Source organism: Ixodes scapularis, unplaced genomic scaffold (genome assembly GCF_016920785.2).
Source record: "Ixodes scapularis isolate PalLabHiFi unplaced genomic scaffold, ASM1692078v2 PGA_scaffold2__306_contigs__length_199485367, whole genome shotgun sequence".
NCBI lineage: Eukaryota > Metazoa > Arthropoda > Arachnida > Ixodida > Ixodidae > Ixodes > Ixodes scapularis.
This window is the reverse complement of record NW_024609857.1, coordinates 13,638,005-13,652,281: the sequence shown is the minus strand read 5'-3', so window position 1 is coordinate 13,652,281 and position 14,277 is coordinate 13,638,005. Positions and strand designations below refer to the sequence as shown.

The 14,277-nt window shown below is 44.7% G+C and overlaps 1 protein-coding gene across 1 annotated transcript in view; it reads right to left on the bottom strand.

The window, feature by feature from the left end:
- LOC8023451 (ATP-dependent RNA helicase DDX18) overlaps positions 1-14,277 on the bottom strand; it is a 29,887-nt gene that overhangs the window by 13,875 nt on the left and 1,735 nt on the right. Inside the window, exons 3-8 of the mRNA XM_029991894.4 lie at positions 13,555-13,599; positions 11,067-11,220; positions 7,392-7,692; positions 4,157-4,271; positions 2,862-3,001; positions 639-800 (exon numbers count right to left, since the gene is read on the bottom strand). Of these exons, the coding sequence (XP_029847754.3) occupies positions 639-800; positions 2,862-3,001; positions 4,157-4,271; positions 7,392-7,692; positions 11,067-11,220; positions 13,555-13,599 (917 nt within the window). The remainder of the gene's footprint in view (positions 1-638; positions 801-2,861; positions 3,002-4,156; positions 4,272-7,391; positions 7,693-11,066; positions 11,221-13,554; positions 13,600-14,277) is intronic.

Below are 14,277 nucleotides of genomic sequence, written 5' to 3'. Positions count from 1 at the left end.
TCCCCACGTGTTCCCCGAATTCCCAGATTTCCTCGAGCGTCCCTGCCCCTTATAAACTGCCGGGAGCTCTTTTCCCATGCGCTACGGATACGTTCAAATACCCGAATGCCACGTATGTTAACAAAAGAATCCCTTCAGGTTTAGTAGGCTTCTCAATGATTTATCATTTGTGATGAAATTATTAATTAATGCTAACTAATTAATATTGACAAGCAGTGAAAACAAGGTGTCTTCACTGCTTGTTTAGTGAATCGAGACTAACTTAAATGAAGCATTAAAAAAAGTTGACGCTGGTGGGATAAACTCGAAAAATGCGACCATTTACAAAGCCTCCACAGTCAGCCGGTCTCTTATCAAGAGACGTTCGATTGCCATTTCTAGGTTTCTACTTTTTTTCTTTTTTTACTAATCCAGAAATATTCAATGTGCATTATGTAGACAAAACATGCACTGTCCTACTCAGAACAACGTCTCAATGCTCAGGATGACTGACCTAGAGGATTGAGACTTTTCTCTTATTAGAATCATAGGAGCCTGTACCCCCACTATACTAAAGAACTTGAAGAAGCCTAGAAGAACAAACCAGGTAAGATACATATTCAATATGTGGAGTGAAGAAGGTAGAAGAAAACCCGTACATGAATGCTCATGACCGGCAGGTCAATGTAGTTGAGCAGTTCGTGGTGGTACTTGACGGACAGGCAGGAGCTGAAGAACACCATCACCTTCTTCTTGCGGTTCTTCTTGAGGAAGGTGAAGAGCAGGAGAAACCTCTTGTCCGAAGGGCAGACCACATAGCCCTGCAGAAGCAAGGGGAGAAAAGACAATAAGTTCATAGTTAAGGAGTTTCGGTTTCGGACTTACCAACGTCCAGTGGTGGTCCAGCCATTTTAGGTTTTGGAGCAATTTTTGGAGCAAGAAAAACCCAATTTTGGAGCAATTCGTATCACATAAACTCCCCTTTTGGAGCAGGGAAAAGCTCGTTTTGGAGCACCTTGGTATCAGGAAAACTAAACATTTTGGAGCAGCATGAACATAGAGCAGTTCTGTGCCATGTCTTTATTATTATATAAATATTACGGCTGCCGAAAGTCCGAAACTATAGCGATTTATTAAACATGTTTGTAAGCTCTATTCTGAGTTCGCACGCAGTGCGACAGTATGACAACCAAGGGGTGACCAATCGTTTACGGCATTTGACATGAAAAGGAACACGCAACAATTCGCAACAAGGAAATCAAGCAACGACCACGCGATCGAAAAGAGTACCACGTTCGGTATTGATGCCGCTGGTCTGCCGGTGAACGAGCGTCCGAGCAAATTTCTACTATGGGGTCTGTAACTTAAAACGCGCATGCAGAAAAAAAAACTACTCACGTTGGCTCCTCTTTAAGAGGACTTAGTAGTGGCGATGCAGAAATGAACAGCCACAACGCCGCATATCAAAACGGTCGCAACAAAACAATAATGCGCAATAATGCCACTGGGCCGGAAACCTGAATCGGATTGTGATGGCTATGGTAACGGCTCTACCCTTTATATCGGGCGGCAGCTTGCACCTGCTTGCACCACCTAGAGCACTATATACACGTTTGCAAGTCCGGTCTCAGGGCGCCGCCATCTTCCTCAGTGGGGTGCGCTCTCGGGAGCGGCCATAATCCGATTACGACGCCTTAGCAAGGCTTCGTAATCGGATTATGACTGGTCCAAGCGCACCCCAGACAGGCAAGATGGCAGCGCCCTAAAGCCGGACTTGCAAACGTGTATAGCTCTATAGTGCTCTAGCACCACCTAGCCTAGAAAATAAAACTCCCCCGGGTTGCCAGCCGAAAACGCGATTCTTCCATAAAAGGATTCGTTCACGGACCGACTAGCCCTTTTTGGCGCAGTTTGGCGCAGTTTGGCGCAATTTGTGTCTTTAGGCGCAGCAAGGCGCAGGTAAAGGAGAATTTATCAAAATGGCGCAATTGGCGCAGCTGGACCACCCCTGAACGTCACATTGGTACGTCCGAAACTAGAATATGCATCGTCAGTCTGGGACCCCCATCTTAAATACCTTGTATCCGACTTAGAATCAGTTCAAACTCGTGCCGCTCCCTTTATGACATCTCAATACTTTAGGTTTGTTAGTATTACTGAACTTCAACAAAATTTATCCCTAACCTCTTTGTGTTCACGCAGGCGCGTCACTAAATTATGTCTTTTCTACAGGTTTTACTTCGATGATCATCTACACAATTCATTAACCTTGCCAGCTCATCACATATCACTCCGCATTGACCACCCTGCAAAAGTTGGCCTTCCTTTCACTCGAAATACAGCATTCCTTAAATCTTTTTTCCCGGCAACATATGTGGACTGGAACGGCCTGCCCGAAGCCATTGTCTCTGTTCAAGACATCGATTCATTTTTCCAAACATTAAACTCGCAATTTATTTTACCCACTCCCTTATGTGATACCCTGAATCAGGGTTCTTAAGGTATTTACATAAATAACTAAAGGAGTCAAGTAGGCACCATGGAGTGTTTAGTGGATTCATACTACAACTCTAATAAGTATGCTCAGCAACTAGACATTATTGCAAAAAATTGCCTGGTTTAGACATTCCGTCCAATGCAATAAAGGCGCAATAGCACTTGACGGGGATCTTAGCGAGCAGCACTTTCTATCGGAAACACTGTGAAGTAATGTAATACCATGACATCACGTGACGCCGCCTGATATTGTGAAACCTAACCTAACTTCAGTCTAGAAATTCTGAATCCTACAGGTATAAATAAATTTTCTCCTGCTACAGCAGTACAATTTGCCAAGGATTTACTAAAACTGGCAAAAGACTATAAATGGACGGAATGCTCACCTGCTCCAGACCTTCCACTGTCGCCTGTTCTTTGTTTTCGTCCAGGCCGATGTAGAGAGGCTCGCTCTTGAGGGCGACTTTTACCAGGTCCTCTGTCTTTTTGGTCAGTGTGGCACTGAACAACATCGTCTGTCTTCGCTCTGAAAAATAAGAAACATTCAATATTATCTCCTAGGTGGCCCAAACCAGCACAAGCAGTGCTGCACTTTTGTACTGTGCCAAAGATGAACAGTCTCAAAATTTTGTAACTTAAAAGGCAGCCAAGTTAGCTTGCAACAGTATATAAAAGGAGGAGAGCGAATAATAAGGCACTGATGACACTTCAACTAAAATTATTTACCTGCAGTAAAATACTACCGTAATATCCCAAGAGATGCCCCAGCCTTGAACGATAACCAACCACTATTTTTACACAATTTGCTATTTCTTTAAAAGCATCGGAAGGTAGTCCATTTTTAGCAATTGCACGGCCCTGGCCAATGGTGACCCTGGCAGGAATGATGTTACTTAGCCAGGACGGGAAATAATCGAACATCACTGACTGGGAAGGACAGCCGTCTTTGGTTTGACTTGCCTGCAATCACAAGTTTCGCAGGTCACAAATTTGCACTTTTCAACTTTTTCTGATCACACACCGAAATTTAGCCCACTCCTTATTTTTACTCGACTTGCTTTCGATTTTAGGTGGGCTGTCTCTCAGTATATTACGGCAAGCGTGACATTTATGCGATCAGAATCCCAGTTCAGATTGCATTTCTGAGCCTGTCATTCGCTACCTTCTTTTGCAAATGGTAGTGATTGGCATTTTGTGTGCTCTCCAGAAAAGGAGGCAGTCAGGCTTTCTAGCCTTTCTTCATTAAAGGGGTGCCCTAGAGTCATGTAAACATAGTAGCTAAGCCTTGCCAAACAAGGGTCTGTAAAAAGATGAGCCAGGTTTCTATGCTCAAAGATAATAAAATAAATGGTAGCTTAACAGTACAAAACTTGACAAGGCCAAATTTGAATCCCTTTGACAAGCTGATGCTGCCTTCGGGATGCCAAAGAAATCAAAGCAAATATGTGGGGAATGAGAAAAAATGAAAACCTAATTCCCAGTTCTTCGCCTGTGGCAACGTAACCATCCCTATCACAAAGGCTCACTGTGAGCTCACTGGAAAGTGAACTTCATACAAAATCCTAGTGTTTTTTTTTCTTAAAATATCTGCTATGAGAGATGCTTGCTAAACGGGTGGTTTTCAATGTAGCAGCAACACAGAAATAACATGCAAAAACAACTAAAGAGAGCAGCCACTCACTTGGAAGCAGACGGAGAATTTGTTTCATCTCTTCCTCAAACCCAATGTCGAGAATCCTGTCTGCCTCATCAATGATGAGACACTGGAGGTTCTTGTACACAAATTCTGATGTGTTCTGCAAATCACAAAGAAATCGGAGTACCTTGTGCTGTCAGTAAGTACTACACATCTGCACTGACCGAACAAAAAAACTGAGCATAAATTGTGCCAGATGAAGAAAACAGAACAATTAAGTGAATTGTCAGATCTATAGCTTATCTACATACTGAACAAACTGTAAGGAAATATCATTAGTATTGATACAAATTTACATGGGTGATCATGCTCAGGAGCTTGATTCGAGTGAAAGAGTAGCAACTGTAAGAGTGTGGGTCCAAGGACACCGTTTAATCACAGTTGTGACCTGCTGTTATAATATCTGCTTGCGACACAAAATTGTCTCATGGTGAATAATGAAACTACAGTTTTATTAGTTATGTGCACTTGTTTCTTTTTTTCTGTGTGTAATCATTGTTTGGCATTTTACAAAGTGAATTGGGGCCACCAAGCTCGTTCGAAGGGCAACTCCAGTTCACTTTCAATATTAAGAAAACAATGCAATTCTCTTTAGTATCGCCTAAAAAGACCGCACACCAATTATTTCCATCTAATGCCACCTAAAAGTTTATGAAATGAGCAAACAAAGTTTTAGGTGCGCGAAATTACCAAGATCTGCTAATCCTCGTGGGCAAGGCACAGTGGCGCCAACAGTGCAGTCAATATCCTCGTGTTGGTGCAGCCCACCCTGTGCTACCTACGTCATGCTCAGGGAGATTCGTTAACTTGTTTTGTACTTTTCCAAGCAAAGCCTACAGGCGCCGCTAGCACTGTGCTCATCACTGACCACGTGATCTGCAGAATTCGCATGCGTTTGTGTGCTCCCGTGCCAGCATGCGTCATCGCTGGCAGCGTATGCCGCGTGTGAGAGAGCCAGTTTACGACATTGAGCATGGCATATTTCTACAAACCCGTCGCAACATATTTTTTTTGTGTGGTTTACTGAACTCCGCTTTCTACTACTGTTTTCAAACCAAGCCCTTAGAAAAACTTCCTTTTTTTTTGCGCAAAAAGACAAGTTGGAGCTGCAGTAGTGCAGGCTTAGTCGGGTGTAGCAAACTGCCAATTGCAGCAGATGACACTTCCATCCTTGCACCCACCTGCTTGGTATGTGACATCCTTATTTGTACCACGTGGTTAGGGCATGGAGGTGATGGCACACGAGCAATGTTGCTCGCAGCAGGCAAGGTTTCGGTTTGTGAAGAGCTTCAAATAAACACTGTCAAAAAATATATGCAAGGTTTCGCTTTGTTGAAAAATTTTCAGCAAAGCGAAACCTTTCGTCTGAAAACAAAAAAGAAAACAGCGAAGCGAAACAAAGTTTTTCGCTTTGCTGAAAATTTTTACAATTTTTAGACGAAAATTGTAAAAAAAAATAGAGCACTTTTGCCGGGATATATAATCAACTATTAACTCAAATTTCTTGGAATTGACCAAAGTCGCCCTCTGTTGTCCTTAAAAATGTTTGTATTTGAAGTAACTTTTGGAGATAACATCGAGGTCCCCTTCCCTGTGCCCACAAAGAATGCCAAAGCAGTTGAGGCTGGCAGGATTCACATGAAAAGAAGTCTGAAGCCACTGGGTGACAAACGCCATTTTTCCAAGGCACAGCTTCTTCGGGCACTGAAGAATTTACGTCCCTTCACAAAACATCAATCACCACACTCCGACGCTCCTGGGAGACCTCAGCTGCAGAAAGCCAAATTCAGGGCTTTTACGTGCCAAACCAACGAAGGGCACCTGGAATGCCTCAATGAAGGACTGAGGATTAATTTGGACTACTCGGGGAACTTTTTACGTGCAACCAAAACGTCGACTGCACGGCGCTCCTTCTCCGCAACAAGCCTCTGTTGTATTGCGTACCTGTGAGCCGGGATTCAAACTCGCCAACTGGAAACCCGTAGGCCAGCACTTTTCCTCAAAGCAACCGAGGTGGCCACCTCGGCTGCAGGCGATGATGACGATAACAAAGTTCTCGGTAGTGCAACCATAATGCCTGGAACGCATCTCTGACCGGAGTGTTTATTGCATCATAAAAAGTGGCTTCTCGATTTCACCCCGATACCTAATGATGCCACAGGCGTGTCACATTGTCGCCGGCCGTGAACCCTAACAGGGCCGCAGCAGCGGTAATGGTGGTTATAGCAGACGCCCGTTCTGCTGCGGGTTGCTCTCCAGCCTGACAGTCCACGGAAGCTTCAGCAGACGAGAGTTGGGACTCAGCGACGACAGCGATGCTCCCATTTGCTCGTGCTTTTCTCCGGGACTTCTAGCACCGACCACCAGGATCTCGACGTCCGATGACATGACCATTGACTTCATTCAGTAGGGGGTTTTAGGGAACCGTTTTTGCACATCCGACAAGGTACGACGAGCCCTCCAGTACGAACTGCGCACGTGCCACCGCAGAAGACTCGCACGTGCAAAGCGCGTACCGGAGGGTCCATCGTACCGTATCGGATGTGCAAAAACAGTTCCCTAAAACTCCCTTCAGAACCACGTTCGACACATGGGCGGTATAGGATGCTGAAAACACGAGTCTAAGACGCATTCCAGAGGTCCAGTCTTGGTTGGAATGAGAGCGAGAGTGTCCTCGGCTGCCGATTGGACGTGGCGCTGAAGCTTGCACGTAATCCAGCGATGATACGTTTCGGATTCGCTTGCGAGTTCCCAGTCGGGCAATTTTTTGGTGAGAATGTCTCGCCAACGTACAAGTGGCGAGGGGTGTCGCAGCTTCCGATGTGCTTGTCCCGAGTACCACCTCGTCCACCGGTCGACGTCGGCTTGTGTACGGCAGTGGAACAACTCAACATTTGCAAACGAAGCGTGAGTTTTCGGCGCCTTCTGACGTGAAACAGCGGACAATCACAATTTCAGCCTGCATCCAATCTCACTTTGACACGGCGCACGGTTTGCAGCAGACAATAGGCTTTTTTTTACAGTCTCTTAGCAGACGACGCACGGTGTTTTCTCATTTCATTTCCATCTGCGAAGGGCGCTTTGAGCAGACTAATCACATCCTTCGCTCGTGCTAGCAGACAAATCGTCTAGGAACACTATCTTCACTCGCTCCGCGAGAGGCAAATTAAATCTCGCAGTGCTTAACGTCGGACCCCAGGCACTGTAGCGCAGCACCCACCTGCAGGTGGTCGAGCAGTCTGCCCGGAGTGGCCACCAGGAAGTTGACGCCCTTGGCGAGCTTGTTGGCCTCCGACTGGCGACTGGTGCCCCCCATGATGAGGCCCAGTGTCTGGTTCTGGTGGGTCAGCAGCTCCTGCAGCACGCCGAACGTCTGCATGGCCAGTTCCCTCGTTGGGGCTATCACCAGGGCCCCCGTGCCGTTGCGGGGCATGAACTTGAGCTTGGAGAGCAGCTCCACCGCCGGGATCAGGAAGGCCAGCGTTTTTCCACTGCCCGTCTTGGCCGCAGCCACCATGTCCCTAAGGCGAAACGAGGATCTTTTCAAAACGGGGGTATAAAGACGGGAGTGGGAAGCGGCAAATCGTAAGCACTGACATCGGTGGCCCCGCGAGAAAGGACAAGAAGGAAAGCGATGGAAGAGTGGTGAAACAAAGCAGACGATAGGCTAGGCGTGTTCGTTCTGCTGCGATGAGTTGAAGTTGCTCAAGTGCTTGTCAACTTTTCTTTATCTTTATACAATGCAAAATGCCGGTGTTTACCTGGAAAGTAAGTCAGAGAAAGACTGGGCACAGTCCTTACAGGTGATGTTTCGCTGCTTCTTTGTGTATATCACGGTGTCACCAACGACATGGGTGCATTGAGACCACCCACTGGAACCACCGATGTCCGCGTCTCTGCCCCACCGTTTCGAAGCAGCCACAAGGCATGGAACCTTTCCCTGTAGATTATAATATTAACTCTAAGCTTTGAAAACATCTCCACGTGGTGAATGATGTTGGTTGGGGTGAAGCTCTGGTGGTGCTTGTCTGCGTAGACGCTGAGCCGCAGCATGCCGAGCCTTTCGTTCGTTTTTATCCATGTCCGAAAGAGAATGTGTGGTATGGAACGTGGTTATATACGCATTTGAGCATTTGACCGCAGCGCCCTCTCGTCTTTAAACGTTGAGCCAATGCACGCAAAGTTTAACGGAATTATATACGCATTTGACCGCAGCGCCCTCTCCTGAATAGACGTTGAGCGGCTACATGCAACATTTCATCCATGACATCCCCAGCTCTTGAGTTACTACCACATCTCAGAGCCCCCTACTCGTCCCGCAGTCGTGGCCAAGTGGTTAAGGCGATGGACTAGAAATCCATTGGGGTCTCCCCGCACAGATTCAAATCCTGTCAACTGCGCAAACATTTCTTTTTTTGTTCTACACGAGCACGTGCTCACGTGCTCGTGAGCACGTGAGCTCACGAGCACCAGCAAGATCGATGTGAGCACGGACGCCGGACGGACAAGGCTAGACTCTAAGGAGCTTTGCCCCTAAAAGACCTCGTGCTGGCTGGCTTTTGATTAAATTTTTCTTAGGCGCAGCCCCTAGCATTGCATTGTATCTAAGATTACTTAAGCCCATTGACTACAGCATATGACCTCTCTACAGCAGTGGTTCTCGAATGGGGTCTGAAAAGCCCTCACTCTTTAGCCATGCCGAGCAATCAACTAATAAGCCTCTTTGTTATACTCGTCCACTTCAGGCTAGCAGTCAGTTGCGTTAATTTGTCCTGTCGTCACTGGAATAAACTAATACTCTCTCCCCTCTAGATCGGGTCCCCATCACCGTACTGCCGGTCCACGAGGGGTCCCCGAAATATCAACAGTTGAGAGTCACTGCTCTGGAGTAAACTGATACAGCAAAAACCTGGATATGGTGATGCAAAGTTGAAGTATGCTTGCAACTAGTAGTTGCTAGTAGTGAACATGTTTTAGAAGTAACAAAATAATTTGATGGCCTAGTTGGTTAAACATAGTACAAAAAATTAGCTCAAAGGATGAACACAGGAAGAAGAAGTAGGTAGACAGGACAAAGCACTACTTAAAACTGACATTTTGTAAGAGGATAGAAGACAACAAAGATAAAATTGAGACTAAAATCATAGAAAGAAGAGAAGAAAGAACATGCTAGAGAAGGAAGGGAAGAAGGCAATATCAGAAACATTCTAGAAAAAAAAAATAAAGATAAAGGAAAAGAAATATATTGAAAAAAAAAAGAGCCTATCAAAAACAGTGCAGGTACTGAGGTTCCTTCATAGACAAGTTTAACGATGGAGCACTAACACACGCATCTTCTCTGGTTTCTATGACGTGGGCTTTATCTATTTCCCGTGTTCTTTTCTCCACACTTCATCACAGGATCATTGTACAAGCAAACAACGGGTGGCATCCACAATCCCTCACGTGTACTGCTAGATGTCCCAACGATGCAGAATTAAGAGAGAGAGTATGTTCTCTTAGCCTAATGTTGATGCACCGTCCTGACTGGCCCACCCATGATTTCCCATAGGACATTGGAATCTCGTAGACGACACCGATGCAGCAGTTGACATATTGGTGGACTTCTGTCACACCGCATCCACCATATATCGCACAACTTCAAGAAAGTTGCTGCCAAATACCAAGTCCAGGTAGTGCTCTCTGCTCCGGATAAGCTAAGGTGGCTCTGCTCCCAGATAAATTACCCCCAAAATCAACATGACGAATGCGGCATGACAATGTCCACCAATATGTCAACTGCTGCATCGGTGTCGTCTACGAGATTCCTATGTCTTGTGGGAAGTCGTATGTGGGCCAGTCAGGGTGGCGCATCAACATTAGACTAAGAGAACATTCTCTCTCTCTCAAATCTGCACTGTCAGGACATCTAGCAGAACATGTGAGGGACTGCGGGTGCCACCTGTTGTTTGCTCGCACACTGGACCTGTGACGAAGAGTGGACAAAAGAACACGGGAAATAGACGAAGCCCACGTCATAGCAACCAGAGGGGATGCATGTATTATTGCGCCGTCGTTAAACTTGTCAATGAAGGAACTTCAGTACCCGCACTATTTTTCATAGGCTTTTTTATTTTTCCAAAATTCTTCCTTTTCAAATACAAATTTTTAGTACTGTTTTTATTTCCTTGGTGTTTTTTTTTTCATTGTTTCTTTCCCTTTATCCCTATTCTTTTTTCTAGAATGCTTCTGGTATTGCCTTCTTCCTTTCCCCCCTCTTCTAGCATATTCTTTCTTCTCCACTTTTTATGATTTTAGTCTCAATTTTATTTTTGTCTTCTTCTATCCTCTCATAAAACGTCACTCGTAAGTAGCACTCTGTCCTGTCTACTTCTTCCTGTGTTCGTCCTTTGCACTAATTTTGTGTACTATGTTTTAGAAGGTCTGAAGTAACAACACTGAGGTATAATGACGGCAGCTACATAACCTGCCCCTCACAACGTCAATCAAGTTTCAAGCTTAGCTGAAAATGTAATGAAATTGCTCGCTAATAAAAAAAAATTGTTTTTTTGTTTTTTTAGAAGTTATGAAAATAATCCATTCATGCAGCTAATGCACATGCAAGCAGCACTGCTAGATTTAAGTGCCACGCATCGAAAGCCCTTTGACCATAAGACGCCATCCGTGACAGCCAGGGTTTTCCCAGGAATTGAAATTAGGGGGTGTCTAAATTTTTAAGGGGGGGAGGAGGGGGCTAGAAAACAGAGGAGTCGTTGCGAATTAAGGGGATGCCTTCAGAAAAACAAGGGGGGGGGGGGGGGGGGGGGCAGGGGTGTATATCCCCCCCCTAGGAGGTGTTTAGGGAAATCCCTGGTAACAGCCACATGCGCCACATCCTCAGCAGCACGAAACCCACCTTCCTTCGAGCAGGTGTGGTATGGTCTTGGCCTGAATCTCGGTCATCTGTGTGAACCCCATCGCCTTGACTGCCTTGAGGCTGGCTTCCGAGACCACACCCTTGAACGAGTCAAACCGGGTATCCGACAGCACTCCCAAACTTGTGCCTGGCACTGCAGCAGAGTTACAAGCAAATCCAAGAAACACAATAAGGAAGTTGCAGTCAAACTAATACCACTTTCACACTGCACACATAATGGCTGCTTTCTCTGGACTGCGTGGTAGTTGCTACCACGCAAACTAAAGGGCAAGTCCTGTATAACTTCCACTTTAGCATGTTAGTGATTTTGGGCTATGTTCCCCACTCTAAACACACCTGTTAAGTTTGGAAAGCCCTTAAATGTATCCAGAAGTTGTCCGCAGAGTGCATCATGTGAAAGTTCCTGAAGAACCCTTCAAAGAGGGTCAACACAGTGAGAAAGGCTAAGAGGAAAGGAGCACCCACTCATGACATGGCAGTTAGATGCTCCAGGGCTTCGGAGCATTCGCCACCTAGCGCATGCGGCTTGTTCGCCCGTGGTGTGAAGATTCAATGCCCGGTGCTCGCAAACTCGAAACTAAGCCGCCGTTAGTAAAAGAAGAAATAGATGGGAATATTCCCTGTTACTGTGAGCATTGTCGACAGACCGAAAGTACAGGGAGGTTCCTGTCAGAGGATCAATTCTAGGTTGCGCATTCTCCGTCAAAAGAATGAAAGGCTGAAAAATTAAATGTGACGCAATTATGACACTTTCCGACAAGTTTCTACATATCTGCTGCTCTCCAAAGTCGTTAAAAACAAATCTTTCTGCCTATCCATAGAGAGTATGCTTCAATTAAGGCTAGTAATATCCCTCACATCAATATGGTTTAAATTATTTAGTACCAAATAGCATGTACCTACACAGAGTTTGTGCTAGTGCTGTGCTAACAGATAGAACTGGTATTGAGATTACAAGCATATTCTGTAGATCGTGATCTAAAGAATGAGGCTTGAAGGCAAGGATCGCATTCCGCTTGTTTCATTTATTTAGTCCGTCCCCCGTGTCTAAAATCAACGCCTAGGTACTACTGTGCCTGTGTTGGGCTCGTCAGTACAGCTCAGTGCCTTTTCCGTGCTTGCTCTTTTCCTCACGCTCTAATTACTGTAAAATACCGCAAAAATGCCCACTTCGTTCAAGTGCTTACTACTAACATTTCCCAAACTTGGGAATTCTGCAAATTATACATTAACCGCTCGATTTGACCAGACAAAAGCCCATGTCGAGATTAATCCTGTTCTCAGTGAAAGTGCCGTGAGTGCTCCCCCGGTATTTTACAGGTAATGCGCAGCGTCTGTTTTGAGCCATTTTAATATAATTTAGTTTCTCCATCCTTCCTGTCACAACACGGTGAAGCAAAATAAAAGCAAGACTTCGTGGGTCATTTTGGTTGTACGCAGGTGTGCCCACTGTTTTTGCTGAACAAATCTCATCAATGAATTGGTATTGACATGTTATTTTTCATTACACTTTTCTTTCCCTATTTTTGTATAACTTTTTTTTTTCAGTGAAATTGAGCACATTATTTGTACAACATGAACAGGCTAATAGTAACATTGTCTTGACAATTTTCAGGAAAAGAAGGACTTGTCTTTTAATAAAATGGAGGATGCATTGTTTGCATGTAAAGAGAAAACATGCCTCGGAAGTCTGTCTCACGTCTTAACTGTGAAGGGACGATGTGGCCAGTCCAGCATGACTGCTAATTAAGAGAAGGTGCTAAACACTGTGAAGAAGACATGGATGGATGAAGTAACACTTTTTGGAGGGCTAGTTGGTTCATGATTTGTAGAAATAAATGAACTGCGCAAAGGACGAGGACAGAGGTAGAAACGGGTATGCTCTGTGTGTCGTACTCGTTTCTACCTCTGTCCTCGTCCTTTGCGCAGTTCATTTATTTCTACAAATGGATGAAGGTATGCGTAAAACAAGGACTGGCGCCAACCTTCAACTGATTTACTTACTCGCTGCAAAGTCAACAGAGCTCATATATGTAGATGCTATTTTGCTCATTTAACAACCAACACCAACAAAGAAATAAGTTCATAAAGAAGGCAAAACAATGTTATCAAAATTCTCAGTCCCACAAAAAGCCGTCAAGAAAAGATAGTTATTTGTCAGAGTGAATTAAAGGCACGCTAATGCATCTGCCCTTAATCTTGTTAATTAAAAAAAAAACTTTAAAGAATGTATTTTTTTTCTCCTATATTTCGCTAGTTTTACAGACTTTCGCTTTTTTATTTCAAAAAGTGGTCTGCATGAAGAATGGTTTTAGCGTTCAGCAAGATGCACCCCAACTGTTATGCACTGATAGTCTGCCAGCTTTGTACCATGCTACAATGTATATCCCTAGTTGTACTCCAGACTGGCTGTCTGGGTAGAAGTGACTAAAGTTGTGCACTGACAAAAGCAGCGAGCATTCCTTACATGGTTCAGCTTGCTCCTCCTCAGCATCTTCAGATTTAGCATTGACTGGAAGGAAAGGAAAGAATGGCTGAGTGATAGAACTGGGATTCAAGGTTAGCTATCATAGTCAGTGTCAGGGTAAGACTGAAGTGGAAGCTCCTCTCTACTCTTTCCACTTCAGCAGAGCGAATGCTCAAAAGGAGGCGACCTTCTTTTCAATGTTTGTTCTGCTAAAGTGGAAAGAGCTGAGAGGAGCTTCCACTTCACTCTTACTTAAACTGACACCGACTATAGCTGCGAACGCTACGATGCAAATTTACACCTCGCTAAATATCACCTGACATAGCCAATTGAAGAACAGCTCCATCATTCATTCAAAGTAACGCACATCACATGCCACTCATCTAGTTATGCGCAATCATTCATACCACGGACCATAATCGATTGGAACAACAACCAGCTAACATTGCAACTGAACTAGATATGTCTAACTTCCAAGTGCTTGTGTGCAGTTATACTAATAGTGAGGATTCTTTTTTATTCCTTGTCCTCATATCTTCCTAATTTGTTTATGTTGTTGCCGGTAATATATACCGAGCTGCAGCGGAAATAAAGTTCAGTAGTAAGTAGCGCTGTGTCTGCGTCTTCTTCTGTGTCCGTCGTCTTGTTGCGCTTTTTAATCATCATCTCATATTGTCTTTGTATACCTTTTTTTTTTTTTGTGTACTATGATATATTTGCTTG